General features: G+C 46.8%; 1 protein-coding gene across 2 annotated transcripts; it reads left to right on the forward strand.

Moving 5' to 3' along the window:
* Positions 1-539: 539 nt before the first annotated feature.
* RMDN3 (regulator of microtubule dynamics 3) lies at positions 540-27548 on the forward strand. Of its 2 annotated transcripts, none has more exons than XM_060294455.1 (13): positions 540-607; positions 988-1169; positions 2980-3172; positions 3586-3729; positions 19053-19335; positions 20103-20205; positions 23715-23775; positions 25375-25450; positions 25586-25663; positions 25905-26003; positions 26271-26324; positions 26464-26544; positions 26843-27548. In XM_060294455.1, the coding sequence occupies exons 2-13, from the start codon at positions 995-997 to the stop codon at positions 26894-26896; spliced, it is 1401 nt and encodes a 466-aa protein (XP_060150438.1). In that variant the 5' UTR covers positions 540-607; positions 988-994; the 3' UTR covers positions 26897-27548. The 2 variants fall into 2 exon arrangements, with proteins under 2 accessions (XP_060150438.1, XP_060150437.1); XM_060294454.1 differs by lacking the exon at positions 540-607 and adding an exon at positions 614-757.
* Positions 27549-27970: the final 422 nt, after the last annotated feature.

The raw sequence follows: 27970 nt of genomic DNA on the forward strand, positions 1-27970 counted from the left end.
ACCTCTTGTGGATAACCAACAATTTATCAGTTCTAATCTGAAATGCCAGTCACTATTGTCTAGTGCTTAGTAAATGGTTTGGGTAAAAATGCATAAACAAATTAAGCTGAAATCAAACCAAGTCTGAGTTATGACCCAGTGTTAAGGAAAGGTGGGAGGGGGGTCGCGTTTTCCAGGTAGAGAAAGGGTCATTCTAGGCAGAAAGCAGCAGTCGAAAAGCTAGAAAGGGTGAATACGCGGAGCATATTCCGGGAACACTAAGTAATCTGGTGTAAATGGAGGGAAATGGAACCTCAGCTGGCCAGACCGTGGGGGTTACTGCTCTAGCACCCGGCTCAAGGGGGTCTCCCAGCTTTCCCCCTCTTCCCGGCTTCTAACCCATTCTAGGATCCCCTTTCCTACTCTCTGCAGGTTTCTCCCCGCTGGCAGAGGCCGTGGCCCCGCCCCCTGAAAAAACCCTGCGCCGGAGGCGGAGCCTCGGTGACCTTCTCACCCCACCTTCCTATAGGCGCGCAGGGCTGACGGTCGGCACCGTTTGATGACGTCACGGTCATTGACAGCGCGAAGCGGCGGCCGCTGCGGCAGTAGTGAGCGGCGGGGTAGGAGTGTGAGTTGAGCTCCTGACAGGCCAGGGGGCCTTCAAATGGCGCGGCGGGGAGGCCAGGGCTTTGCAGCCAGGGCGGCGGGTTTGTGGTCTGCAGTGCCGTGAGGCTGGGGGAGGAGTTTGGAGGCCCAGCAACCTGACTCCGGAATCAGGGTTAGGGGGCGTGTTGGAGGGGAGGCTGCGTCCGGGCCGGCTGAACCGCGCGGTAGCCAGGTCCGGGGCTAGCAGAAACCTTAGGGTCGGAACTAGGGTGAGGGTGGTGGGTGTCCAGGGTCTGGGCAAGATTATCTCCAGGGGTTCAGCCTTGGAGGTGGGTGGACCACGCTCACGAATCTCTCCTCCTCCCTCGCCCGCTTGCTCTCGGTGGCTCACGCGGGCTGCAGGTGCAGCATGTCTAGTCTGGGGGCCTTGGGTGGCACCCGCGCCGGGCTAGGACTGTTGCTGGGCACCGCCGCGGGCCTTGGATTCCTATGTGCCCTTTACAGCCAGCGGTGGAAACGGGGCCAGAGCCAGAGCCAGCCCAGCTCCCTGGACTACATACAGACTTCAGAGCCTGGACGCCAGGGTAGGAGACGGTCCCTTGAGGCCGGCCTCATTGACTGCTGAGGGGTGGGCCTGGGGTCGGGGCTGCCTTTAGCAGAATCTGTGGGACAGGACAACGGAGGAAGGAATAGGAGGGTGGGTGCGAGGCCCTAGAGTTTCACGTTTGGGGAAAGTTTATTGAAAAGAAGCAGTCTTCCTCTTCTGTCGTCTTTCTCCTGTAATCGCAGGAAAGTATACTGCGAAAAGGCTTAGCTTTCACGTTTAGTTCTGGCCACAGGAGTGCTATATATATATTAAAGGCACTTGATTAGTGTGGGTGAGCTGTTTAATAAGTAGAGGAAAAGTCCAAAAGAAGGTAAAAGGAAAAACTAGTCTTGTAGGAATTAAAATTTTTTGAGGCTTATGTATTAAATTAGGTGTTAAATTTTGCAGGCACCTTGGAGACTACCTAGGCCAAGTTTTAAAAATCCTTCTTATAAGTCGATATTGAAAAAGATTGTGTAACTTTCCCGAGGCTGTCACAGAGCAAGCAAGTGGCAGCTGCGCTGCTTGCTCTCCTGAGTGGCCTGGTCACCTGTTCCTGTGGACTTTCCACAGCATGGGGCTGGGAGTGCACTTACTGCAATTGAAGCTGAATATGGCTGGGAGCCAGCCACGGCTGAAATGGGTAGTGCTTTCGGTTTTGTAAAAACTTTCCTTAACTAATTGGAGCAAAGCATCTAGGGCTGGTTCAAACCACTCCCAGGTGTGTGTGATAGGGGAGCATTTCAAATCATCTCGCCCTGTGTTAATTGGGAACAAGTGTTTCCTCTGATTACCAAATGCCAGATAGTTTGGAAAAGTTCGTTTTTGAAGTCTTCAAAGAGTTGTCACCTTAGATTGCAATCATTTGTCAGCATTTTATAGCACTAGGTAGTAACCTAGTGTTGCAAATGTGCTTGTCCTTCCTTTCTTTTCCTTGTATTTCGTTTGTTTGTAATTTCTTAGCTATAGTGTTTCTTCTGCTGAGGTTGGGAGAAAGTGGCCACATTCCCAGGGATCTTTCTTGCTTTACCTACTGGAACACTGTTGGGTGTGTATTGTAATCTGGCCTAGATTGTTACTAGATTTCCTTTAACAGCTTTATGCTTGCTTGGACTGTGGGTCCTGCCTTACTGGTTTCTTCTCTGTTTTTACATTTTCCAGTCCACTTGCCTTAGGTAGCTGTCAGTTTTCTAGCATTTACTGTTAGCATTTACCTAGAGCTCAATTCAGGGCTCGGCAATGGTGTTTTTCCAATGGGGTTTGGGTGGGCTTTTCCCAGTGTACCTTTTCTCTCAGTAACTGCCCCTTTTCTCCTTGCCCCTCTCTGATGATACTAAATGAAGCTCTTGAGAGGAGCTCAGAGTTTTCTTTGCCATTCTTTGTAAAATGAAAGATCAGAGTTTGAGTGAGCTCAATTTTAATTTTGCTGTGGGTTAGTATTGACTGCCTGGGATTTGGGCATGAAATATAGTCAGATAAAGGGTTTTCTTTTACTCTATCAGGACAGCTGTCCTTCCTTCTGGATACCACACTCTTGTGAGCATTTTACATGATCTGCCATGGTATGCAGTACTGCTGAAGGGCCCTGGTGTGGAAGATTTTTGGAACAGGGGGCTCTTGTTTGGAGGTTGGGACCTTGATTTTTTTCTGGATCATTACCTGGGACTCGTGAACATATGCTCTCTGAGCCTCAAAGATCTTTGTAAATTGAACTCCAGTGAGAAACAAGTGTTTCTGAATTCTGGGTGGGAGATCGTTTCCTCACTCTCTCTCATGGGCATCAATGTCTCCTCTCCTCCTTCCTGCAGTGAGGCCGTTGCGGCCAGCTCCAGGTGAGGCTGGTGATGCTGCGGTGCTGCCGAGCCTTCCACGAGAAGGGCAGGAGGAGGTGCTGGGCCGTCTGGAGTTTGTGCTGACCAGCCTGCTGGCGCTGCGTGGGGAGGTGGAGGAGCTGAGGCGCAGCCTGCAGGGGCTTGCTGGGCAGATTGTGGGCGAGGTCCGGTAAGTAATGCAGCCTCCTTTTCTGCCTTGTCCCCCGCTCCCCAGCTTTTCCCTGTCCCTACAGCTTTTCAGCCTTTGCTGTCCGTCTCAGGACGAAGCCAGTTTTATAGCTTCTCACCTAATTGGCAGGGAAGCCATGTGCTTGATTCCTTGCCTTGCACAAGTTCTTGCTGCTTTTGGGCCCTCATGGTCTGTTGTAGCAGCTGAAATGCTTTGTTCTGACTCAACTGGTCTGCCGTGCAGGCTGGGGCCAGCGAGCTGCCCTGCTTGCTCTCCTGAGGGTAGAGACCCAGGATTTTCTCTGCTTGTAGCTCTTTAATGAGCAGCAGTAGTAAGAGGCTCCCTCATGGTGAGGGGAAAGGCAGGCTGGATGGGGCCCAATGGCACCTTCTAGAAACGAGCCTGCTTTTCAGATCCCACCTGGAAGAGAACCAGAAAGTGGCCCGGCGGCGAAGGTTCCCATTTGCCCGGGAGAGGAGTGACTCCACCGGCTCCAGCTCTGTCTACTTCACGGCCACCTCGGGAGCCACGTTCACAGATGCTGAGAGTGAAGGCGGGTGAGTCTTCTCTCCTGGAGACAGCTGTGGCTTCAGCCAGGTTACGTTTTGTAAAAGTAATGTTTATAATGGAAAATTCACACCAAGCTGCTGTAAATAATTTTTGGAACAAGGTAAGGGTATAAATAAATGAAATACAGAACAGTTGAAATAAGAAAAACCATCCACCAAAAACAAAAATACCACTTCTTACCTAAAAAAGGAAAACGATCCACCTTATGTCATCCAGACAAGTTGAAATGTTAACAGTGGTTAGTGCTTGCATCTGTTATTTTCCTCCAAGTAGGTTTGTTTTTTATGTAGTTATTATATCTTTTACTTTCGTTTTCCTGTAACATTGGTTGGTCATTTCCCTGTGTTACCACAAGGACTTTGTAAGCTTTGTCTTAAGACTGCTTCCTTCACTGAGTAGCTGGGCCAGGTCTACAGAGCTCTGTAAGCACTAAGCATTCTCCCTCCCTCAGGAAGTTCTCTTCCCATGGGAGAGGCCTGCTCATGCATCTTTGCCATTTTCACAGGTGGGCGGTGACTCACCTGAGTAATTGGTGGCCCAGCAGGTCTGACCATAGGCCTTACTGTGTGTGAGACAGGGCCGCAGGCAGGAGTCTGGTGGACAACCCCCAAACTTGGGCAGGCAAAGGGCTTTTTGATTTTAAACCACTAATGCCATTTTGAAACTTTGGTCCCAAGGATGGAGTCTGAATAAACATCTTTGTTGGGGTGCCCAATGCTGTAGGTGGCAGCATCTGCCCTTCTCTGCTGTGAGGTCCAGTCATCCAGGTGGCCTATGTGAGGTCTAGAGGCTGGTCTCTCCTTGGTGGCCTCTGATGACCTTTCTTCCTCCTCAAGGAAGAGCCTGGCGAAGTGAACAGTCAAGCCTTCTGTCAGGTCAGAATGACTGGTTTAGCTAAAAACATGCACACGGAAGCTAAAAGCTAAAACCAGCCATTCAGGATGATCTTCGCAGCATGTCCCTCTTCAGCTGAAAACACTTTATAGTATTAACTACTGTTTATCCTTCCTCTGTAACAGACACTGTGCAATGCACTTCAGAGGTATTTCCTCATTTAATCCTCACAAGGTTCCTGTGAAGTAGGTGATGTTCTTTGCCCTGTTTCTCAGACAGAGACTTGAGGCTTAGCGAGGTTTGATGCATGCTTTCCCAGGGTTATACAGCTCCTAAGCACAGGCTCAGCCAGGCTCATCTGCCTTCTGAGGCATGGCTTGGTCGTCAGGGCACAGAAGGGCCTTCACAAGAAGACATGTCGCCTGCAGTCCCGGGCAGGTCTTCCCATTGATTAAGAGCTGCCTCAGGGGCTTCCCTGGTGGCACAGTGGTTAAGAATCCGCCTGCCAATGCAGGGTACACAGGTTCAATCCCTGTTCTGGGAAGATCCCACATGCCACGGAGCAACTAAGCCCGTGCGCCACAACTACTGAGACTGCGCTCTAGAGCCTGTGAGCCATAACTACTGAAGCCCGCGTGCCTAGAGCCCATGCTCCACAGCGAGAGAAGCCACCATAATGAGAAGCCTGTGCACCGCAACAAAGAGTAGCCCCCGCTCGCCACAACTAGAGAAAGCCCACACATAGCAACGAAGACCCAATGCAGCCAAAAATAAATAAATAAATAAATTTATTTAAAAAACAAAAAGAGCTGCCACGGCTCACTGCCCAGGGAAGACCTGTCCAGAGCAGTACGGTCTGTTCAGTACATCTTCTTCAGAAGTTTCAGCCTTGTTTTCTTGTTTGAACCATTATATTCTCCTGCCTCCTTATCTGGTTTTCTAAGAAAATTAAGAGTAGTATTTCTCTCTTTTTCCATGTCACTGCCATTGAGCATCTGTGCTGAATTTAACTATTGCTCAGGTGCCTCTTGAAATAAGTAAGGTCTTGGTAAAAAGCTTTGGTCCTCCATTCATGACTGCTGTTGCCTGGGTTGTCTGATCCCTATTATCTGTATTCTCAAGGGCTCAAAGAAGTAGCCCTTTTCTATTCAATTTACCTAGTACTTCTGGGCTGAAACATGCTTCCAGAGGGCTGTGTTAGGGGGGGCAAAAATGAAATTAAAATTTGACACATTTGGGAACTTCCCTGGTGGTGCAGTGGTTAAGAATCTGCCTGCCAACGTAGGGGATATGGGTTTGAGCCCTGGTCCGGGAAGATCCCACATGCCGTGGAGCAACTAAGCTACTGAGCCTGCACTCTAGAGCCCGCAAGCCACAACTACTGAGCCTGTGTGCCACAACTACTGAAGCCCGTGTGCCTAGAGCCTATGCTCCACAATAAGAGAAGCCACCAGAGTGAAAAGCTGCGCATCACAACGAAGAGTAGCCCCCGCTCGCTGCAACTAGGAAAAGCCCCGGTGCATCAACTAAGACCCAACACAGCCATAAATAAATAAGTTAATTAAAAAAAATAAAAATGGACACATCTGGATTGAAAAGAAAGGACAAAATAGTTGATAGCGGGCCCTGAGACTTAAGGAGCATCTCTATGCGACCCAAGGAAGCCGATCACTTGCCATTTGAACTTTATAACAGCATAGAACAGAAGGAGAGGTCACAGCTCTGCCCAAGACCAGGATACTAGAACTCAAACCCCTTAGTGATGATCTTTAGTAATTGTACAAACTTCTGGGGGTAGTGAGAGCCAGAGTGATTAACCAGGGAAGCGTGCAGGTGCTTCACAGCTTGGGATGCTCACTGCGGCTCCCAAGGCCCTAAAGGGCAGGACTGGTGTGAGAGGAAGGGTGTCTTTCTTCATTACAGCTCTAGCAGGCTCAGCCCCATGATCGACCCTAAGGCATGTGGAAGCCGATGGTCGTGCGTGGTTCAAGACTCTGGTTTAGCTGGCTGCTATCTGGAGCAGTGGCCATGGTGAATCATTCATTTTGCCATGGTCATGGTCCAGGGGGAATTCTGGGAGGAGACCAGAATTCTGGAATGACTGGTCTGGAATGACTTTAAACATGTGGGCCCTGGGGAAGGAGAGCTTTTTTGAGGGATGAAAGAATAAGATGATTTGATGGGCTACTCTACTCCACTGAAAGCTGTGTTCCCTCTTTCTTCCAAATAAATAGCAACTTTGAGCTCCCAGGGGATCAACTGAATGTGGTAGAGTCAGAATCACTGGGTGGGTCCGTGAGCTTGCTCTCAGAGCATTGTTCCAAACACAGCTTTAGTTCCCTCCCTGTCAAAACCTAATTTGCCCTACAGCTCCTCTGGCAAGCCTTCCCAGGCATCCCAGCCAAGAGCAACTGCCTGCAACCTCATTGCCACTCCTTCTTGGGCCTTTATCACCTCATTCTGCTAGGTCTTATCTTCCCCCACCACTGAGAATCTCTCAGGGTCAGGGCCCAGGCCTGGTTGTCTTTGAATGCCTCAGCTCAGCACCTCTAATGGGGCTTAGGAGTTGAAAGAAAGAAAAGTAATTGCCAGGAGGGGGTGCGTCTATAACCGAGTTCTTGATCACTGACCTGGGGGCTCTCCTCAAGGAGTAGAGGTGACCTCCTTGCTTCAAGGGAGCCTTGGGTCCTCGCCCTGCTGTGGGAACAGTGTGTCCTCCTGAGTGCACAGGTCCAAAGGGCCTTTTCAAAGGTCTCTGCAGTCTTTGACTCATCTCAAAAGCTGCCGGGCATGTTAAACAAAAGGGCCACCCCTTTTTCTCTGGTGGATTTCTCCAGAGGCTGGGTTGGTGGTCCAAGAAATGTGAGAGAATGCTGTGAATGTCGAGACAGCAGCCCTTGAGCTCTGGCATGTGAAAACTCTCTTTTGGAAGAGATGGGGCTGGAAGCCCATGGAAGTCCAGGTGGCCGATGTCTGTATTCACTCAACAAGTGTTTGCCAGCCCGCTGCATGTAAGGCAGCAGGGTTGCAGATTAGTGAGTCAGAGCTCCTTGAAGTGGGGCTGAGGTGCAATAAAAGGTCTCCTCGCCACGCTGGCCTCGCTAGAGCCTCCCTGTCTCACAGGGCTCTACCAGCTCTCACTCTGGGTGGCAGCAAGGCCCCTCCTGACCTCTCCTTTTCCTTGTCCAAGTGAGCTTCCTGGCCATTAGGACCCAGCAGGATCACAGCATTGCAGGACCTTCCTCTTAGCCTAGCTCCCTGGAGAGACTATGCTGATGCCTGTGCTCCAGCAGGGATGAGAGCAGGGGTCCCTCCCTGGGAGATTCCTGATCTGACAAGGTAGCCTTCAGCTGAACAGGGAATGGGGTCTCCTTTTTGCAGTGGGAGATGATGGGACTCAAGCTCGCACCCCCCAAAAAATCCATTTACTCATTTTACCTTTGGGCCTGGCTGGGCTGAGTAGGGGCACTGGTAGATGCTGATTTGGCTGATTTGACTTTCTCGTTTGGGGCAGGTTATTGTCTAAGCCTAGGAATTGGTAGCGAGTTTCTCTAGGCTGTCTCTGTGGTCTTGCTCATCATCACCCAGGTTGGTTGTGAAATCTGCTACCACTTTTCCTTGTCCCTTTAATTTCTAAAGTTTTTACTGCAAATTGCTAGAGGGGAGAGATACTTGGATAACCTCTTAAAAAGCAAGGTTAGGAAGGTTACAGGTTACCTACAAGTACCTCAAAAGTTCCTGTAATAGATGTAACTGGAGCCCCTTTGTTAAATGAGTCTGAAAGCTCCTCTATAAGGAAACAGCATGGGGCTTCCCTGGTGGCGCAGTGGTTGAGAGTCCGCCTGCCGATGCAGGGGACACGGGTTCGTGTCCCGGTCCAGGAGGATCCCACATGCTGCGGAGCGGCTGGGCCCGTGAGCCATGGCCGCTGAGCCTGCGCGTCCGGAGCCTGTGCTCCGCAATGGGAGAGGCCACAACAGTGAGAGGCCCGCGTACCACAAAAAAAAAAAAAAAAAAAACAGCATGCGTGGATTGGGCATCAAGTCTGGTTTCTCACCTGCTGCCTTCTGGAGCCGGCCCCCTCGTCATCTCTGGCTTTCTGGATGAGGAAGACAGCACTTCGGCCCGCAGCATTCAGCCCCTGACCTTAGGCTGTCTTGTATTGACTTTATTCGTACATGTCTCTCCTTCAGGTCTGATCGCTCCAGTCATAGGGGTCCTACCCCTTTCATTCCAGGACAGAGAAAGGCTTATCCTTAAGTGACTCAAAGATCTTCCTTGTGCCTTGGAACCTTCTGGCTTTGATGGAATTTGCTTCTCCTTCACTCAGTCTGGAGGGCTCTTTGGTATCTGGTTGTGACCCCTGGAAGCCTTATCTTCTGCTCTACTCAGTTTTTGTCTGATTCATTTGGCAATTAGGGAACACACCATAATCAGCTGCTGGTGGAGGCCAAGATCCAAGAGAAACTTGGCTTCCTCTTCACTGGCTGCATCAGGGTTGGGCTCCCTAGGAGACATCTGGCTCATAGCGGCCCCACAGACACCTTCCCAAGGGATTGTTCGCATCTTTCTCCTTTCCTGCTTCCAGCTGCAAAAGGGCCCCTCCCCAGCCCCGGCAACTTCCCAGGGTTTTCAAGGGCTACTCCTGTTGTGGTTTAGGTTTGGTTGCTGACTTGGGACAGAGGTATGCACTGAATTGAGAAAGAAAATGTGGGTATCTGTGGCCGCCCATGGCCGCAGAGACTGGCACCCACCCATGTTGGTTCTGGCAGGTGCATTTGGCTGATAAAGCAAAAATGATTGACAGACCCTTAGCCTGGTGAGCCATCTAGCTCAGGAGATCAGCTCCACCTACATCTTAAGGTTGTTTTTTTTTTTAACATCTTTATTGGGGTATAATTGCTTTACAATGGTGTGTTAGTTTCTGCTTTATAACAAAGTGAATCAGTTATACATATACATATGTTCCCATATCTCTTCCCTCTTGCGTCTCCCTCCCTCCCACCCTCCCTATCCCACCCCTCCAGGCGGTCACAAAGCACCGAGCTGATCTCCCTGTGCTATGCGGCTGCTTCCCACTAGCTATCTACCTTACGTTTGGTAGTGTATATATGTCATGTCTCTCTCTCGCTTTGTCACAGCTCACCCTTCCCCCTTCCCATATCCTCAAGTCCATTCTCTAGTAGGTCTGTGGCTTTATTCCTGTCTTACCCCTAGGTTCTTCATGACATTTTTTTCTCTTAAATTCCATATATATGTGTTAGCATATGGTATTTGTCTTTCTCTTTCTGACTTACTTCACTCTGTATGACAGACTCTAGGTCTATCCACCTCATTACAAATAGCTCAATTTCGTTTCTTTTTATGGCTGAGTAATATTCCATTGTATATATGTGCCACATCTTCTTTATCCATTCATCCGATGATGGGCACTTAGGTTGTTTCCATCTCCGGGCTATTGTAAATAGAGCTGCAATGAACATTTTGGTACATGACTCTTTTTGAATTATGGTTTTCTCAGGGTATATGCCCAGTAGTGGGATTGCTGGGTCGTATGGTAGTTCTATTTGTAGTTTTTTAAAGAACCTCCATACTGTTCTCCATAGTGGCTGTACCAATTCACATTCCCACCAGCAATGCAAGAGTGTTCCCTTTTCTCCACACCCTCTCCAGCATTTATTGTTTCTAGATTTTTTGATGATGGCCATTCTGACTGGTGTGAGATGATATCTCATTGTAGTTTTGATTTGCATATCTCTAATGATTAATGATGTTGAGCATTCTTTCATGTGTTTGTTGGCAGTCTGTGTATCTTCTTTGGAGAAATGTCTCTTTAGGTCTTCTGCCCATTTTTGGATTGGGTTGTTTGTTTTTTTGTTATTGAGCTGCATGAGCTGCTTGTAAATTTTGGAAATTAATCCTTTGTCAGTTGCTTCATTTGCAATATTTTCTCCCATTCTGAGGGTTGTCTTTTGGTCTTGTTTATGGTTTCCTTTGCTGTGCAAAAGCTTTGAAGTTTCATTAGGTCCCATTTATTTTTGTTTTTATTTCCATTTCTCTAGGAGGTGGGTCATAAAGGATCTTGCTGTGATTTATGTCATAGAGTGTCCTGTCTATGTTTTCCTCTAAGAGTTTGATAGTTTCTGGCCTTATATTTAGGTCTTTAAACCATTTTGAGCTTACTTTTGTGTATGGTATTAGGGAGTGATCTAATCTCATACTTTTACATGTACCTGTCCAGTTTTCTCAGCACCACTTATTGAAGAGGCTGTCCTTTCTCCACTGTACATTCCTGCCTCCTTTATCAAAGATAAGGTGACCATATGTGCGTGGGTTTATCTCTGGGCTTTCTACTGTTCCATTGATCTATGTTTCTGTTTTTGTGTCAGTACCATACTGTCTTGATTACTGTAGCTTTGTAGTATAGTCTGAAGTCAGGGAGCCTGATTCCTCCAGCTCCGTTTTTCATTCTCACGATTGCTTTGGCTATTCGGGGTCTTTTATGTTTCCATACAAATTGTGAAATTTTTTGTTCTAGTTCTGTGAAAAATGCCAGTGGTAGTTTGATAGGGATTGCATTGAATCTGTAGATTGCTTTGGGTAGTAGAGTCATTTTCACAATGTTGATTCTTCCAATCCAAGAACATGGTATATCTCTCCATCTATTTGTATCATCTTTAATTTCTTTCATCAGTGTCTTATAATTTTCTGCATACAGATCTTTTGTCTCCTTAGGTAGGTTTATTCCTAGATATTTTATTCTTTCTGTTGCAATGGTAAATGGGAGTGTTTTCTTGATTTCACTTTCAGATTTTTCATCATTAGTGTATAGGAATGCCAGAGATTTCTGTGCATTAATTTTGTATCCTGCAACTTTACCATATTCATTGATTAGCTCTAGTAGTTTTCTGGTAGCATCTTTAGGATTCTCTATGTATAGTATCATGTCATCTGGAAACAGTGACAGCTTTACTTCTTCTTTTCCGATTTGGATTCCTTTTATTTCCTTTTCTTCTCTGATTGCTGTGGCTAAAACTTCCAAAACTATGTTGAATAAGAGTGGTGAGAGTGGGCAACCTTGTCTTGTTCCTGATCTTAGTGGAAATGCTTTCAGTTTTTCACCATTGAGGATGATGCTGGCTGTGGGTTTGTCATATATGGCCTTTATTATGTTGAGGAAAGTTTCCTCTGTGCCTACTTTCTGCAGGGTTTTTATCATAAATGGGTGTTGAATTTTGTCAAAAGCTTTCTCTGCATCTATTGAGATGATCATATGGTTTTTCTCCTTCAATTTGTTATTATGGTGTATCACATTGATTTGCGTATATTGAAGAATCCTTGCATCCTGGAATAAACCCCACTTGATCATGGTGTATGATCCTTTTAATGTGCTGTTGGATTCTGTTTGCTAGTATTTTGTTGAGGATTTTTGCATCTATGTTCATCAGTGATATTGGCCTGTAGTTTTCTTTCTTTGTGACATCCTTGTCTGGTTTTGGTATCAAGGTGATGGTGGCCTCGTAGAATGAATTTGGGAGTGTTCTTCCCTCTGCTATATTTTGGAAGAGTTTGAGAAGGATAGGTGTTAGCTCTTCTCTAAATGTTTGATAGAATTCGCCTGTGAAGCCATCTGGTCCTGGGCTTTTGCTTGTTGGAAGATTTTTAATCACAGTTTCAATTTCAGTGCTTGTGATTGGTCTGTTCATATTTTCTGTTTCTTCCTGATTCAGTCTTGGCAGGTTGTGCCTTTCTAAGAATTTGTCCATTTCTTCCAGGTTGTCCATTTTATTGGCATAGAGTTGCTTGTAGTAATCTCTCATGATCTTTTGTATTTCTGCAGTGTCAGTTGTTACTTCTCCGTTTTCATTTCTAATTCTATTGATTTGAGTCTTCTCCCTTTTTTTCTTGATGAGTCTGGCTAATGGTTTATCAATTTTGTTTATCCTTTCAAAGAACCAGCTTTTAGTTTTATTGATCTTTGCTATCGTTTCCTTCGTTTCTTTTTCATTTATTTCTGATCTGATTTTTATGATTTCTTTCCTTCTGCTTTCGGGTTTTTTTGTTCTTCTTTCTCTAATTGCTTTAGGTGCAAGGTTAGGTTGTTTATTCGAGATGTTTCCTGTTTCTTAAGGTAGGATTGTATTGCTATAAACTTCCTTCTTAGAACTGCTTTTGCTGCATCCCATAGATTTTGAGTCGTCGTGTCTCCATTGTCATTTGTTTCTAGGTATTTTTTGATTTCCTCTTTGATTTCTTCAGTGATCACTTCGTTATTAAGTAGTGTATTGTTTAGCCTCCATGTGTTTGTATTTTTTACAGATCTTTTCCTGTAATTGATATCGAGTCTCATAGCGTTGTGGTCAGAAAAGATACTTGATACAATTTCAATTTTCTTAAATTTACCAAGGCTTGATTTGTGACCCAAGATATGATCTATCCTGGAGAATGTTCCATGAGCACTTGAGAAAAATATGTATTCTGTATTCTGTCTGATATGAGAATTGCTACTCCAGCTTTCTTTTGGTTTCCATTTGCATGAAATACCTTTTTCCATCCCCTTACTTTCAGTCTGTATGTGTCTCTAGGTCTGAAGTGGGTCTCTTTTAGACAGCAAATATATGCGTCTTGTTTTTGTATCCATCCAGCCAATCTGTATCTTTTGGTGGGAGCATTTAGTCCATTTACATTTAAGGTAATTATTGATATGTGTGTTCCCATTCCCATTTTCTTAATTGTTTTGGGTTCGTTATTGTAGGTCTTTTCCTTCTTTTGTGTTTCTTGCCTAGAGAAGTTCCTTTAGCAGTTGTTGTAGAGCTGGTTTGGTGGTGCTGAACTCTCTCAGCTTTTGCTTGTCTGTAAAGGTTTTAATTTCTCCATCAAATCTGAATGAGATCCTTGCTGGGTAGAGTAATCTTGGTTGCAGGTTTTTCTCCTTCAACACTTTAAATATGTCCTGCCACTCCCTTCTGGCTTGCAGAGTTTCTGCTGAAAGATCAGCTGTTAACCTTATGGGGATTCCCTTGTGTGTTATTTGTTGTTTTTCCATTGCTGCTTTAAATATGTTTTCTTTGTATTTAATTTTTGACAGTTTGATTAATATGTGTCTTGGCGTATTTCTCCTTGGATTTATCCTGTATGGGACTCTCTGTGCTTCCTGGACTTGATTAACTATTTCCTTTCCCATATTAGGGAAGTTTTCAACTATAATCTCTTCAAATATTTTCTCAGTCCCTTTCTTTTTCTCTTCTTCTTCTGGAACCCCTATAATTCGAATGTTGCTGCGTTTAATGTTGTCCCAGAGGTCTCTGAGACTGTCCTCAGTTCTTTTCATTCTTTTCTCTTTATTCTGCTCTGCAGTAGTTATTTCCACTATTTTATCTTCCAGGTCACTTATCCGTTCTTCTGCCCCAGTTATTCTGCTATTGATCCCATCTAGAGTATTTTTCATTTCATTTATTGTGTTGTTCATCATTGTTTGTTTCATCTTTAGTTCTTCTAGGTCCTTGTTAACTGATTCTTGCATTTTGTCTATTCTATTTCCAAGATTTTGGATCATCTTTACTATCGTTATTCTGAATTCTTTTTCAGGTAGACTGCCTATTTCCTCTTCATTTGTTAGGCCTGGTGGGTTTTTATCTTGCTCCTTCATCTGCTGTGTGTTTTTCTGTCTTTTCATTTTGCTTATCTTACTGTGTTTGGGGTCTCCATTTTGCAGGCTGAATGTTCGTAGTTCCTGTTGTTTTTTTGTGTCTGTCCCCAGTGGCTAAGGTTGGTTCAGTGGGTTGTGTAGGCTTCCTGGTGGAGGGGACTAGTGCCTGTGTTCTGGTGGATGAGGCTGGATCTTGTCTTTCTGGTGGGCAGGTCCACGTCTGGTGGTGTGTTTTGGGGTGTCTGTAGACTTATTATGATTTTGGGCAGCCTCTCTGCTAATGGGTGGGGTTGTGTTCCTGTCTTGCTAGTTGTTTGGCATAGGATGTCCAGCACTGTGGCTTGCTGGTCGTTGAGTGAAGCTGGGTGCTGGCATTGAGATGGAGATCTCTGGGAGATTTTCGCTGTTTGATATTATGTGCAGCTGGGAGGCCTCTTGTGGACCAGTGTCCTGAAGTTGGCTCTCCCAGCTCAGAGGCACAGCACTGACTCCTGGCTGCAGCACCAAGAGCCTTTCATCCACAGGGCTCCTTAATTTGGGATGATTCATTGTCTATTCATGTATTCCACAGATGCAGGGTACATCAAGTTGATTGTGGAGCTTTAATCCGCTGCTTCTGAGGCTGCTGGGAGAGATTTCCCTTTCTCTTCTTTGTTCTCACAGTTCCCAGGGGCTCAGCTTTGGATTTGGCCCCGCCTGTGCGTGTAGGTCGCCGGAGGGCGTCTGTTCTTTGCTCAGACAGGACGGGGTTAAAGGAGCCGCTGATTCGGAGGCTCTGGCTCACTCAGGCCGGGGGGTAGGGAGGGTCACGGAGTGTGGGGCGGGCCTGCAGCGGCAGAGGCCGGCGTGACGTTGCTAGCCTGAGGGGCGCCGTGCGTTCTCCCAGGGGAGTTGTCCCTGGATCCCAGGACCCTGGCAGTGGCGGGCTGCACAGGCTTCCCGGAAGGGGGTGTGGATAGTGACCTGTGTTCGCACACAGGCTTCTTGGTGGCGGCAGCAGCGGCCTTAGCGTCTCATGTCTGTCTCTGGGCTCCGCACTTTTAGCCGCGGCTCGCGCCCGTCTCTGGAGCTCTCTTAAGCAGCGTTCTTAATCCCCTCTCCTCGTGCACCAGGAAACAAAGAGGGAAGAAAAAGTCTCTTGCCTCTTCGGCAGGTCCAGACTTTTCCCCGTACTCCCTCCCGGCTAGCCGCGGTGCACCAACGCCCTGCAGGCTGTGTTCACGCCGCCAACCTCAGTCCTCTCCCGGCGCTCCGACAGAAGCCGGAGCCTCAGCTCCCAGCCCCGCCCACCCCGGCGGGCGAGCAGACAAGCCTCTCGGCTGGTGAGTGCTGGTCGGCCGATCCTCTGCGCTGGAATCTCTCCGCTTTGTCCTCCGCACCCCTGTTGCTGTGCTCTCCTCCGCGGCTCCCAAGCTCCCCCACTCCGCCACCCGAAGTCTCCGCCCGTGAAGGGGCTTCCTAGTGTGTGGACACTTTTCCTCCTTCACAGCTCTCTCCCACTGGTGCAGGACCCGTCCGTATCCTTTTGTCTCTGTTTAGTTTTTTCTTTTGCCCTAACCAGGTACGTGGGGGGTTCCTTGCCTTTTGGGAGGTCTGAGGTCTTCTGCCAGCGTTTAGTATGTGCTCCTTAGGAGTTGTTCCACGCGTAGATGTATTTCTGGTGTATCTGTGGGGAGGAAGGTGATCTCCGCGTCTTACTCTTCCACCATCTTCCCGGAAGTGCAGTATTTGCCTTATATATTGAGGTGCTCCTATGTTGGGTGTATAAATATTTACAATTGTTATATCTTCTTCTTGGATCGATCCCTTGATCATTCGGTAGTGTCCTTCTTTGTCTCTTGTAATAGTCTTTATTTTAAAGTCTATTTTGTCTGATATGAGAATTGCTACTCCAGTAGCAATTCTCCAATTTCTTTTGGTTTCCATTAGCATGGGATATCTTTTTCCATCCCCTTACTTTCAGTCTGTGTGTGTCTCTAGGTCTGAAGTGGGTCTCTTGTAGACAGCATATATATGGGTCTTATTTTTGTATCCATTCATCCAATCTGTGTCTTTTCGTGGGAGCATTTAGTCCATTTACATTTAAGGTAATTATCGATATGTATGTTCCTATTCCCATTTTCTAAATTGTTTTGAGTTCGTTATTGTAGGTCTTTTCCTTCTTTTGTGTTTCTTGCCTAGAGAAGTTCCTTTAGCATTTGTTGTAAAGCTGGTTTGGTGGTGCTGAACTCTCTCAACTTTTGCTTGTCTGTAAAGGTTTTAATTTCTCCATCAAATCTGAATGAGATCCTTGCTGGGTAGAGTAATCTTGGTTGCAGGTTTTTCTCCTTCAACACTTTAAATATGTCCTGCCACTCCCTTCTGGCTTGCAGAGTTTCTGCTGAAAGATCAGCTGTTAACCTTATGGGGCTTCCCTTGTGTGTTATTTGTTGTTTTTCCCTTGCTGCTTTTAATATGCTTTCTTTGTATTTAATTTTTGAAAGTTTGATTAATATGTGTCTTGGCATATTTCTCCTTGGATTTATCCTGTATGAGACTCTCTGTGCTTCCTGGACTTGATTAACTATTTCCTTTCCCATGTTAGGGAAGTTTTCAACTATAATCTCTTCTAATATTTTTCAGTCCCTTTCTTTTTCTCTTCTTCTGGAACCCCTATAATTCGAATGTTGGTGTGTTTAATGTTGTCCCAGATGTCTCAGAGACTGTCCTCAGTTCTTTTCATTCTTTTCTCTTTATTCTGCTCTGCAGTAGTTATTTCCACTATTTTATCTTCCAGGTCACTTATCTGTTCTTCTGTCTCAGTTATTCTGCTCTTGATCCCATCTAGAGTATTTTTCATTTCATTTATTGTGTTGTTCATTGTTGTTTGTTTCATCTTTAGTTCTTCTAGGTCCTTGTTAAATGTTTCTTGCATTTTGTCTATTCTATTTCCAAGATTTTGGATCATCTTTACTATCATTCTGAATTCTTTTTCAAGTAGACTGTCTATTTCCTCTTCATTTGTTAGGTCTGGTGGGTTTTTATCTTGCTCCTTCATCTGCTGTGTGTTTTTCTGTCTTCTCATTTTGCTTATCTTACTGTGTTTGGGGTCTCCTTTTTGCAGGCTGCAGATTCGTAGTTCCCGTTGTTTTTGGTGTCTGTCCCCAGTGGCTAAGGTTGGTTCAGTGGGTTGTGTAGGCTTCCTGGTGGAGGGGACTAGTGCTTGTGTTCTGATGGATGAGGCTGGATCTTGTCTCTCTGGTGGGCAGGTCCACGTCTGGTGGTGTGTTTTGGGGTGTCTGTGGACTTATTATTTTAGACATCCTCTCTGCTAATGGGTGGTGTTGTGTTCCTGTTTTGCTAGTTGTTTGGCATAGGGTGTCCAGCACTGTAGCTTGCTGGTCGTTGAGTGAAGTTGGGTGCTGGCGTTAAGATGGAGATCTCTGGGAGATTTTCGCCATTTGATATTAGGTGGAGCTGGAAGGTCTCTTGTGGACCAGTGTCCTGCGGCGGCAGAGGCCGGCGTGACGTGGCACAAGCCTGAGGCGCACCGTGCATTCTCCCGGGGAAGTTGTCCCTGGATCCCGGGACCCTGGCAGTGGCGGGCTGCACAGGCTCCCGGAAAGGGGGTGTGTATAGTGACCTGTGCTCGCACACAGGCTTCTTGGCGGTGGCAGCAGCAGGCTTAGCGTCTCCTGCCCATCTCTGGGGTCCGCGCCTTTAGCTGTGGCTTGTGCCCGTCCCTGGAGCTCCTTTAAGCAGCGCTGTTAATCCCCTCTCCTCGTGCACCAGGAAACAAAGAGGGAAGAAAAAGTCTCTTGCCTCTTCGGCAGCTCCAGACCTTTTCCTGGACTCCCTCCCGGCTAGCCGTGGTGCACTAACCCCTGCAGGCTGTGTTCACGCCGCCAACCCCAGTCCTCTCCCTGCGCTCTGACCAAAGCCCGAGCCTCAGCTCGCAGCCCCGCCCGCCCTGGCGGGTGAGCAGACAAGCCTCTCGGGCTGGTGAGTGCCGGTCGGCACCGATCCTCTGTGCGGGAATCCCTCCGCTTTGACCTCCGCACCCCTGTTGCTGCGCTCTCTTCCGCGGCTGCGAAGCTCCCCCTCGCCAGCCACTCGCAGTCTCCGCCTGCGAAGGGGCTTCCGAGTGTGTGGAAACCTTTCCTCCTTCACAGCTCCCTCCCACTGGTGCAGGTCCCGTCCCTATTCTTTTGTCTCTGTTTTTTCTTTTTTTTCTTTTGCCCTACCCAGGTAGGTGGGGAGTTTCTTGCCTTTTGGGAGGTCTGAGGTCTTCTGCCAGCATTCAGTAGGTGTTCTGTAGGAGTTGTTCCACGTGTAGATGTATTTCTGGTGTATCTGTGGGGAGGAAGGTGATCTCCACGTCTTACTCTTGTGCCATCTTCCCCTCGTTCCACCATCTTAAGGTTTTTTATCTTAAACTTTTATTTCTTTATTTATAAGAAGAATACATGCTCAGTAAAGCAATCATATCTAATACTGAAGTATAGGGGGAAAAATTAATTCCTTGACCCTGCGAGATCTACTGCCATTTTTGTACGTACCTTTCTAGGCTTTCTCTTTTTGTCTGTTTTCTGGCAGACTTGGTGGTAGCTAAGCAGGGGATTCTCATACTGGCCTCTGACTGTCACAGGGCCCCAGCCCATACCTCCCATAGGAAGCTTTCTCTCAAGGACTAATTCCTGCCCCTAAGTGGAGGGGAACGGTTCTTAGTTGGTGCTTTGGACAACAGTGCCGTGGAGAGTGCCTCTTTGTGGGTGGAGGCAAGACCCCAGGGATCTGAGGCTAAGGAATCCCTCCCTTGACCTTGTCACTTACATTTCTCTGCCACAGTTACACAACAGCCAACGCTGAGTCTGACTATGAGCGGGACTCTGAAAGGGAGAGTGATGACGACGGGGAAGATGAAGTGAGCTGTGAGACCGTGAAGATGGGGAGAAAGGATTCTCTGGACCTGGAGGTGGCTTCAGGCCTGGCGCCTGAAGCCCTGGAGGCTGGTGGCTCCCCTGGCCCAGAAGATGTGCTGGCCCTCCTGCAGCAGGCAGACGAGCTGCGCCAGGGCAGTGAGCAGGGCAAGCGGGAGGGCTTGCAGCTGCTGCTCAACAACAAGCTGGCGGTGAGGCTCCAACTGCCTGTCTGTCCTCCATCCCCCACTAACCCCCCACAAATGTGTCACTGACCCTGCGAGGTGACATGGGAAGGGAAGTGAGGGTGAGGTGGCTAGGTCTGCATCTGCACCCAGGGTTGTACATCCTCTTCCTGGGAGGCTGAGCGCCGGCCCTGTGTGCTGCCTGCCCCAGAGCTGCTTTCTCTGCCAGCCCCAGGGCAGTCGGCTGCCTCCTGTAGAGCTACTGCAGAAGAGCTCCTCCTCTCACCTTAAAGAGAAATGTGGAAAGAACTAGAATGTTTTTCCCTCTTTTATTTCCCTTGAGGCAGAGCCACAGCTGCCTACCCCATTTAAAGTTTTCATCACAAGTGGCAAGTGTTAGGTCACTAGGTCACTCAACCACAATTCCCTTCTCAGGTTCACTGCCAGAATTTATGCTCACCTGGCTATAAATGCCCCCAAAGTTAGAATTTCCTTTTTCTTGGGCATTTTCACAAATCTTTCATTGTTAGCAAGATTTCTCTGTTGTGCCTCATTACATGTTGGAATTGACCTTTCTTCCTCACAGTATTAAAAGGCCAGAATGCCCTCACTCTGTGGGTTGTGCAATCTGTTGACTAGGGATAATGTCGTCAGCTAACTGCAGGTGAGAGGTCACGTGGGGTGGCCTGATGTCAGTGTGCACAACACACTCAAAGGTAGGGTGTGGGGAGAAGGTCGAGCCCCAGCTCTCTGCAGCTGAGGAAGGGGGCCTCATCCCTCTGTTTGGTTTGCAGCATGGAAGCCAGCAGGACTTTCTCTGGCGCCTGGCCCGGGCCTACAGTGACATGTGTGAGCTTGCTGAGGAGGCGGGTGAGAAGAGGTCCTATGCCCTAAGTGGTAAGTGCTGACAGGTTCCTGGTGGGAAGGCCACTGACTGACTCTGAGGGTGGAGCCAGCCCATCAGCTTGGGGCCCAGGGGAGCCAAGACACACGCTGTCGGTACAGCTGGGGCTCTACTACTCTTTGGGACAGACTGGCTCCCAGAGACCCCTGCTTCCTCCTGGAGACAAAGAGCAACCTCTGCTTCTCTGCATGGCATGGTGCTTGAGTCACACGGGTATACACGACTTTAGGAGTACAGTTGAACCTTGAACAACAGCAGTTTGAGCAGCACACGTCCACTTACATGTGGATTTTTTTTCAATCCACAATCCATGGTTGGTTGGACCCAACTATAAACTACATGTGGATTTCTGACTGGGCAGAAGGCCGGTGCCCTGAACCCCCACGTTGTCCAAGGCCAATTGTAGTTGTATCATATTAGCACAGTTCTGTGTTCTCATTCCTCAACTACAAAAGGCACAACCTTTCTTAATCTGAGGAGGTTTTTTTGCTGTTGCTTAGGAATCTGGTTTCAGTTATGGAGCCTGTGGGGCAGGTGTTTAAGAATGAGTGGAGTATGTTTGGTGAATGCCCAGAAGGAGCAGTTTGGGAGGATACTGCTAGGTTAGAAGTCCCTGGGGTCTACTTAGCAACTCTGTTGTCAAAATTTGTACCTGGGGGTGTAGGGTACATCTGACTTGTGCCAGGTTCAAGGCCTGTCCTTCTCTGTCATGAGGTCATTGAGAACCCTGGGACTTTAAAAATAGAGACTGGTTTTATGGGGAAGGTGATGTGTCCTGCCTACCTACACACCCTTTGAGTCAGGCACCATCAGTGGACTTCCAGATCTTGTGGTTCAGTTATCCAAAGTTAAGTTAACTGCTTTCCCACTTTTATAAGTACAGTCCTGCAAACATTGAATCTTTGATAATGTAGAGTGACAGTACCTCAAGATCATTATTCTAAACAGTTATAGAATTCTGCCAATATAGAAAGGTCAATTGAGTTGAATGTTTGATATAGATCTTCAAAAAAGTCCCTGGAGGGGCTTCCCTGGTGGTGCAGTGGTTGAGAGTCCTGCTGATGCAGGGGACACAGCTTGCTTCTTTCTTTTCAAAACAGTTTCTGCTTCCCCTCTTAAATTTCAGGTGAGGATTCTGATCAGCCTTTGGGGCTGCTTTTTGCACTCTTGGTAGCAACAACCACCTTTCCTTTCCCTTTTGATCATCTCTGTGTACTAACAGCCAACATGAACCCTACAGGTGGAGGTGGGGCAGTGATTAGAGGAGCAGCGAAGCCCACACTGGTCTGGTCTGGCTTCCTGAGTACAGCACCTTGGACAAATCTGTTCCTCCTGGAGGTCAGAGGACTATGCAGTATCTTTGAAGACTGCTCTGGGATTCTAGCTTTTTAGGACCAACCTTGCTGGACCTAAAGTTCTTCATTTTGTTCTTTCTCTAGAAGCTGGACCACCAGGAGGCAGCGGGAACTGGTTTGCCTCATTCTTCACCGTTATTTTCCTAGTGAGATAGTGCTTTGAAGGGGGCGGAGAGAAGTCCCCTAAGAGAAAATGTCCCTCAGTGGTGGAGCCGTATGGTTCTGCTTGGATAGGGGAATGTAGGGTTCTCATCTGCTCTCTTTAAATGTATTTGTTGCATATACAAAATTATACCATGATTACTATCACTTAAACATGAGGAAACATTTCAGAATAGCCAGCCTATCACCTCAACCCATTACTTTTGTTCTCTGTCTTCCAAGCCCTCACCATTTAAAAAATTTTATTAATTTTAAATTTTATTAAAGTATAGTTGACTTACAATGTTTCAGATGTACAGCAAAGTGATTCAGTTATACATATATATACTTTTTCAGTTTCTTTTCCATTATAGTTTATTACAAGATATTGAATATAGTTCCCTGTGCTATACAGTAGGTCCTTGTTTGCTTAATATGTAGTAGTCTGTATCTGTTAGTCTCAAATTCCAAATTTATCCCTCCCCCCTTCTTTCCCCTTTGGTAACCAGTTTGTTTTCTATATGAGTCTGTTTCTGTTTTGTAGATAAGTTTATTTGTACCTTTTTTTAAAAATTTTTTAATTCATTTATTTATTGGCTACATTGGGTCTTTGTTGCTGCGTGTGGGCTTTCTCTAGTTGCAGCAAGTGGGGGCCACTCTTCGTTGCGGTGCAGGGGCTTCTCATTGCGGCAGCTTCTCTTGTTGTGGAGCACAGGCTCTAGGTGTGTGGGCTCCAGTAGTTGTGTCACACAGGCTCAGTAGTTGTGGTGCATTGGCTCAGCTGCTCTGCGGCATGTGGGATCTTCCCGGACCAGGGCTCGAACCTGTGTTCCTTGAATTGGCAGGTGGATTCCCAACCACTGTGCCACCAGGGAAGTCCCTATTTGTATCATTTTTTTACATTCCACATATAAGTGATATTATATTTGTCTTCCTCTTACTTCATTTAGTATGATAATCTCTAGGTCTATTCATGTTGCTACAGGTGGCATTATTTCATTCTTTTTTTTTATGGAAGCCCTCTCTGTTCTAATCAGATTTCCCATTTTGCAGTGTTCTCTTTTCCTGTGTGTAGGCGTGATGGTCCTCATCTGAAGGGCTCCAGCTCCTTGACATTCTAGGGGACCCTTGTCAAGAGCCTACATGTGTTTAGGCCTTGATTTCTGTTAGTTTGGGTGCCTGGAAAACTTGGGGAAGAACTACATGAAACTCATCTTTGGTCAGATCCCAGTCCATTTGGCTCTGGTGAGGAGTTCTGGCCTAGGGCCATGATTAATGTTCCTGGATCATGGATCCTTTTGAGAATTTGTTTTTAATGTTTATTTGTTTGGCTGCACTGGGTCTTCATTGCTGCACGCAGGCTTTCTCTAGTTGCGGCGAGCGGGGGCTACTCTTTGTTGTGGTGCACGGGCCCTAGGTGCGCAGGCTTCAGTAGTTGTGGCACATGGGCTTAGTTGCTCCAAGGCATGTGGGATCTTAGTTCCCCGACCAGGGCTCGAACCCGTGTCCCCTGCATTGGCAAGCGGATTCTTAACAACTGCGCTACCAGGGAAGTCCCCCTCTTGAGAATTTGATCAAAGCTGTGGACCCTCTCCTCAATAAAATGCACATATACCTAAAATTATATACAACTTCAGTGGGATTCATGGACACCCTGAAGCCTATCCAGACCCCAAATCAAAAACTCTCCAGGGTAACGGTCTATGGGGACAGTTTCTGATTGCTTTTGAGTCCTTTTATATTTGAAATGCTTCAAGCGTATCAGGTAGGTATTATAAAAATAAGGGAGCTGGGGCAGCTGACGATGGATAGGGAGAACAAGGTGAAGCAGAAGTCATCCCTGAAAAGCTATTTGCAGCTCTTCATTCTGCTCAAGTGCATAACTATTTACAAGTCCCGTTCGGGTGGGGGTTGGTGAGAGCTAAAGCAGTCATTCTTCCCACAGCCTTTCCCGTGGAAGGGTGCATGGGAGCCCTTGTTAACTCTGGATCACCTCTGTCTTACAGGAAAAGAAGCAGCGGAGGCCGCTCTGGAGAAGGGGAATGAGAATGCTGAGTGTCACCAGTGGTAATAACACCCCGCAGGGTCCCAGGAAGAGCCAGCATGGGTTAGAGTGGAGAGCCCTTTTGTTTCTCTGCCCTGTGGCCAAAGAGATTTGCCAGAGGCACCAGGAGAGGGAGCTCTGGCCTTTACTTTCATATGTCCCATCCTTCCCCAGGCTAGGGACCCAGGGGAGTTTGCTTTGGGAAGTGCCTTGGGGATGAGGCAAGGGGGAATAGTTTTTCTTTCTGGTGAAGCTTGGAGAAACGAGTAGCTTTGTTAGTCACCCCTGGCTACAAAACTTGTGGGTTCTTGGCTCCTCAGAGAGGCTGGGACGTTGGCAGTTCCCCTCTCCCACACAAGCTCTTCATTCCCATAGCTGCGATCCCTGGCTGGTGGTGGACTTTGGCTTCTTGGCTTCTTCGCTTGGCTCGCGTGAGGAAAAGTAGATGTGAGCTCACCCCCAGGAAGTTCAGCAGTCACTAATATTACAAAACCATCAGCCCTGTCTGTGGTCTGACATGAGGCAAAGTTCTGCCTACCCATGTGGGTCAGGGCCAACCTGTGTCCTGGGGGCGTGGTTCCAGCGCCTCAGTTTTAGTGAAAATGTTCCTTTTCCACCTCCCTGCTTCCCATAACCCTGCCCTCAGACTGTGAGCTGGGAGAGGCTGTTTCTCTATCTGTTGCTGAAACTTTGTCTCTGCAGCGCCTCTTCTCAGACGCCAGGTCATTGTTTCTTGGGTGTCACGAGTGCTGTTTCCCTGTGGGCTCTCTTGGGGCTCCTGGGGTCCCAAGGATGGAAATTGACCTCATACTTTCTTAGCTTTTCCTGGGAAACAGCTGTTTGGACTAAACTGGAAATGAGCCTCTGGAAGTATCCGATACAAATACCCCCAGATATTTAGTGAGTACACAAAAAAGCAACTTGGGCCTTTAGACACTCATTTGTCAACTGTGCTTCTAGAAAGAATGCAGAGGGGATGGGGGTAATATCTTCTGCCTTTGTTTCTGAAGGCAGAAGATAGGAAGCTGGCTGTCTTTGTTCTCCTGGGAGGGAGGATGTAGAGGAGAGGGCTGAAATCGGAGGCCTTTTCTTCCTCCTCTGCTTCTGTTGGTTCCCAAGCTAACATTAGAAATTCCTAGAGAATCCCATTCCCAAACAGCTTCCCAATGATATACCTGTATACTTCCAAGGCTAATGAGACCTTCTTCTTCAATGTCTGCTCAGGAGACAAAAAGCAGTGTACTCAGGTCTCTTATACTTTGATGCTGATTTTTAGATACCTGCTTAAGTGTTTATGATAGCTATGGCTATACTCATTATGAGGGGAAATTTGGACTGAGACCTTGCCTAAATATTAAGTATAAGAGAGCTTTAATGTGGAAGACCCACCTTTTTTGTACCTAGGGTACTTTGGAGAATTGTAAGCCTACCACTGTATCTGCTAAAGAATATGAATTGGGACCACAAGTCTGTGAAAAGAGGAATTAAGTACAGATGGAAATGATATTTTCATCTCTGGATAAGGATGCAGGCGCAGTGCAATTGCCCGTGGGTGGGAATCCCAATACTGGCAGGGACGGTACTCAGTCCTTGTCCCTGAGCTTGCTGCTGCTTCCCCCTAGGTATGCAGTGCTTTGTGGTCAGCTGGCTGAGCATGAGGGCATCCAGAGGCGCATCCAGAGTGGCTTTAGCTTCAAGGTGAGGAAAGGCTTCTCCTCCTTCCCTGGTGCTGGTCTAGTCCAGATTCCCTGCTGCATCCTAGCTCCTTGCAAAGGTGTTCCTGCAGCCTCTGTGACTGGCCTCTGTTCCCTTATATTTATATTTTCTCCTCAGGAGCATGTGGACAAAGCCATTGCTCTCAAGCCAGAAAACCCCATGGCATACTTTCTCCTTGGCAGGTGGTGCTACCAGGTAAGCTAAATTTCAGGGCTTGACATAAGGGCCCTAACTAACTGTCCTGAGACACTGATCACCTTTACAAGGAAGAGCAGTGTCCTCAGCCTGGTCTGGCTTATGTGTTATTTCTTCTAAGTGGTCACGTTAGTGGTGATTAGACCCGGTCCTATTTGGCCCTGTTTGCTTTCAGTACAGAACATTCAATGTTCCTAAAGATACTTAAGTTTTTAGTCACACCTTGATCTCTTGGTGGCAGGTCTCTCACCTAAGCTGGCTAGAAAAAAAAACTGCGACAGCCTTGTGTGAAAGCCCTCTCGGTGCCACTGTGGAGGACGCCCTCCAGAGCTTCCTAAAGGTATTGGGGAAGGAAGGGAAGGGTGGACAGCAGCCAGAAAGGCCAGAGTGACCTTATTTTTCCTAAGGACATTATTGGAAGGGGTTTTAAGTAGAGGGCAGTTTTATGTGTGCCTGTTCTATGGGAAAATCAGAACCATCAGAAAAGCTTATAAAAAATATAGATTCACTGAATCAATCTCCAGGTTGGGGACTGGAACTCTCTAATAAACTTTAGCCTGACTTGGACTTTGGAACACCTTACTGAAATGTGTTCTCCCTTCTCCAGGCTGAAGAACTACAGCCAGGATTTTCCAAAGCAGGAAGGATATATATTTCCAAGGTAAACTCACCTGCCTATTTCAACATAGATGAAAGTATGTGTGTTGATATTTCTAGGAACTCCTGAGGGCACACATATTCATCCCCTTCTAGTCTCCTGGTGGCATTTCTCCCAGGTTTTTACTGTTGTGTCTTCTCAGTGCTACAGAGAACTAGGGAAAAACCCTGAAGCTAAACGGTGGATGAAGTTGGCCCTGGAGCTGCCAAATGTCACTAAAGAGGTAATACTTAAGACCTTTACTAACACAGGGATCCTTCACTGAGTCATTATGTGACCCTTTCAGGAAAGAATATCTTCCCTTGAGGTCTTATTTCCTCCTTTTGCATGTGTGCTGTTTCGTATACATCTCCCCTAGGGGAGGAGACAGATTTCGTAGGTTCCAGGCTCTTCTGGGAAAGTAGGAAAAAGACTATGATAACAGCTTAGCAAGGAAGCAAAGGGCCCATTCTCAGGTACCAATGGTTTTGGAAATGTTGGCTTAGATTTTGAGTCCTAGTCTTATTCTCTTGTCTCCCTAGGATTCAGCTTTCCAGAAGGACCTGGAAGAATTGGAAGTAATTTTAGGAGAATAATCACATTTCAATGGCCTTCATGACTCGAGGGGGAAAAAAATCAAGTCTTTTTTCTCTTAGATTCTGCTTAGATCAGGCAAGACTGGTTAAGGGAGTGTCCTGACTCCTAGGTCTGACTGCTACCTGCCACCATTCCCCAACTTCTTCTTATTGTCTACTGGTTAACTTATTCTAATCCGTTACCTAATCTGAAATTGGGGAAGTACTTGAGGCCCGGGTTTCTGTTACTCTCTCCGTAAAGTGAATTCTTGAAAAACCAAGACTAGTGTGGGTAGAGCACTGAAGGCTGTCTTCCAACTGCTGGTGAGGTGGATGAAACTCCAAAGAGCTATAGGAACAAAACATAGAACTTCTACTCTCTAATCTTTTTCACTGATTACTATTCAACACCAAAGTATATAGTCCTAAAATCACACCCTAACCTACCCGGATAAAAGGTCGGAGAGTCCATGGGTATCGCCTCTTCTCAACCTATCATGTGGATTGTAACTGTATTCCTGGGCCGAGGGGCTGGACCACTTGACTTCCAGAGTCCTGGCAGCTTTTGAACGACAGCAGTGCATAAGGCTTATGAGACTGTGAAAATGATGATCTGAGGAGCTGCCTGGAATATATTTTGGTACAAACCTGAAATAAACCAAATTTAACTAGACGTGATTATAATCCCCTTTCTATGTTTGCTATAGCTCCTTATTCTTGCTTCACACTTCCATAACTGTTTTCTACTATGAGACTATTGCAGACAAGTAGAAAAACAGTACCAAATAGTTTAGAATGAGCTCTCTGGTTAATAATACTTCCAGAGAAAATTTTAGTTAAATGTAAAACATAAGAAGAGCTTATTTTTAGCCTAACAAGGCCTAGTCCAACTAAGCAGGTGTTCCCTGACCCTCTCAGGGCCAATAGCACAAAGCCTAATCCCATCTGAAAAGAAAATCCTCCCTACAAGAAAAATTGAGAAGTTTTTAGGTCAAGGTCACTTAAATACTTTATAGGACTAAAAGATGGAGATGCTTTTATTTAAGAACCAAGCTTCCATTCCAGAATCTGTTACTGTGGCTTTATTATTTCATC

The sequence above is a fragment of the Globicephala melas genome, chromosome 2 (genome assembly GCF_963455315.2).
Source record: "Globicephala melas chromosome 2, mGloMel1.2, whole genome shotgun sequence".
In the NCBI taxonomy this organism is placed as follows: domain Eukaryota; kingdom Metazoa; phylum Chordata; class Mammalia; order Artiodactyla; family Delphinidae; genus Globicephala; species Globicephala melas.

What these genes read in the sequence shown, in the direction of transcription:
- RMDN3 (XM_060294455.1), top strand. Translation starts at nt 995, where the DNA reads ATGTCTAGTCTGGGGGCCTTGGGTGGCACCCGCGCCGGGCTAGGACTG. An exon ending in AATGCTGAGTGTCACCAGTG is followed by an intron (nt 23,776 to 25,374) that starts GTAATAACACCC and finishes GCTTCCCCCTAG; the next exon opens with GTATGCAGTGCTTTGTGGTC. An exon ending in TTGGCAGGTGGTGCTACCAG is followed by an intron (nt 25,664 to 25,904) that starts GTAAGCTAAATT and finishes TCTTGGTGGCAG; the next exon opens with GTCTCTCACCTAAGCTGGCT.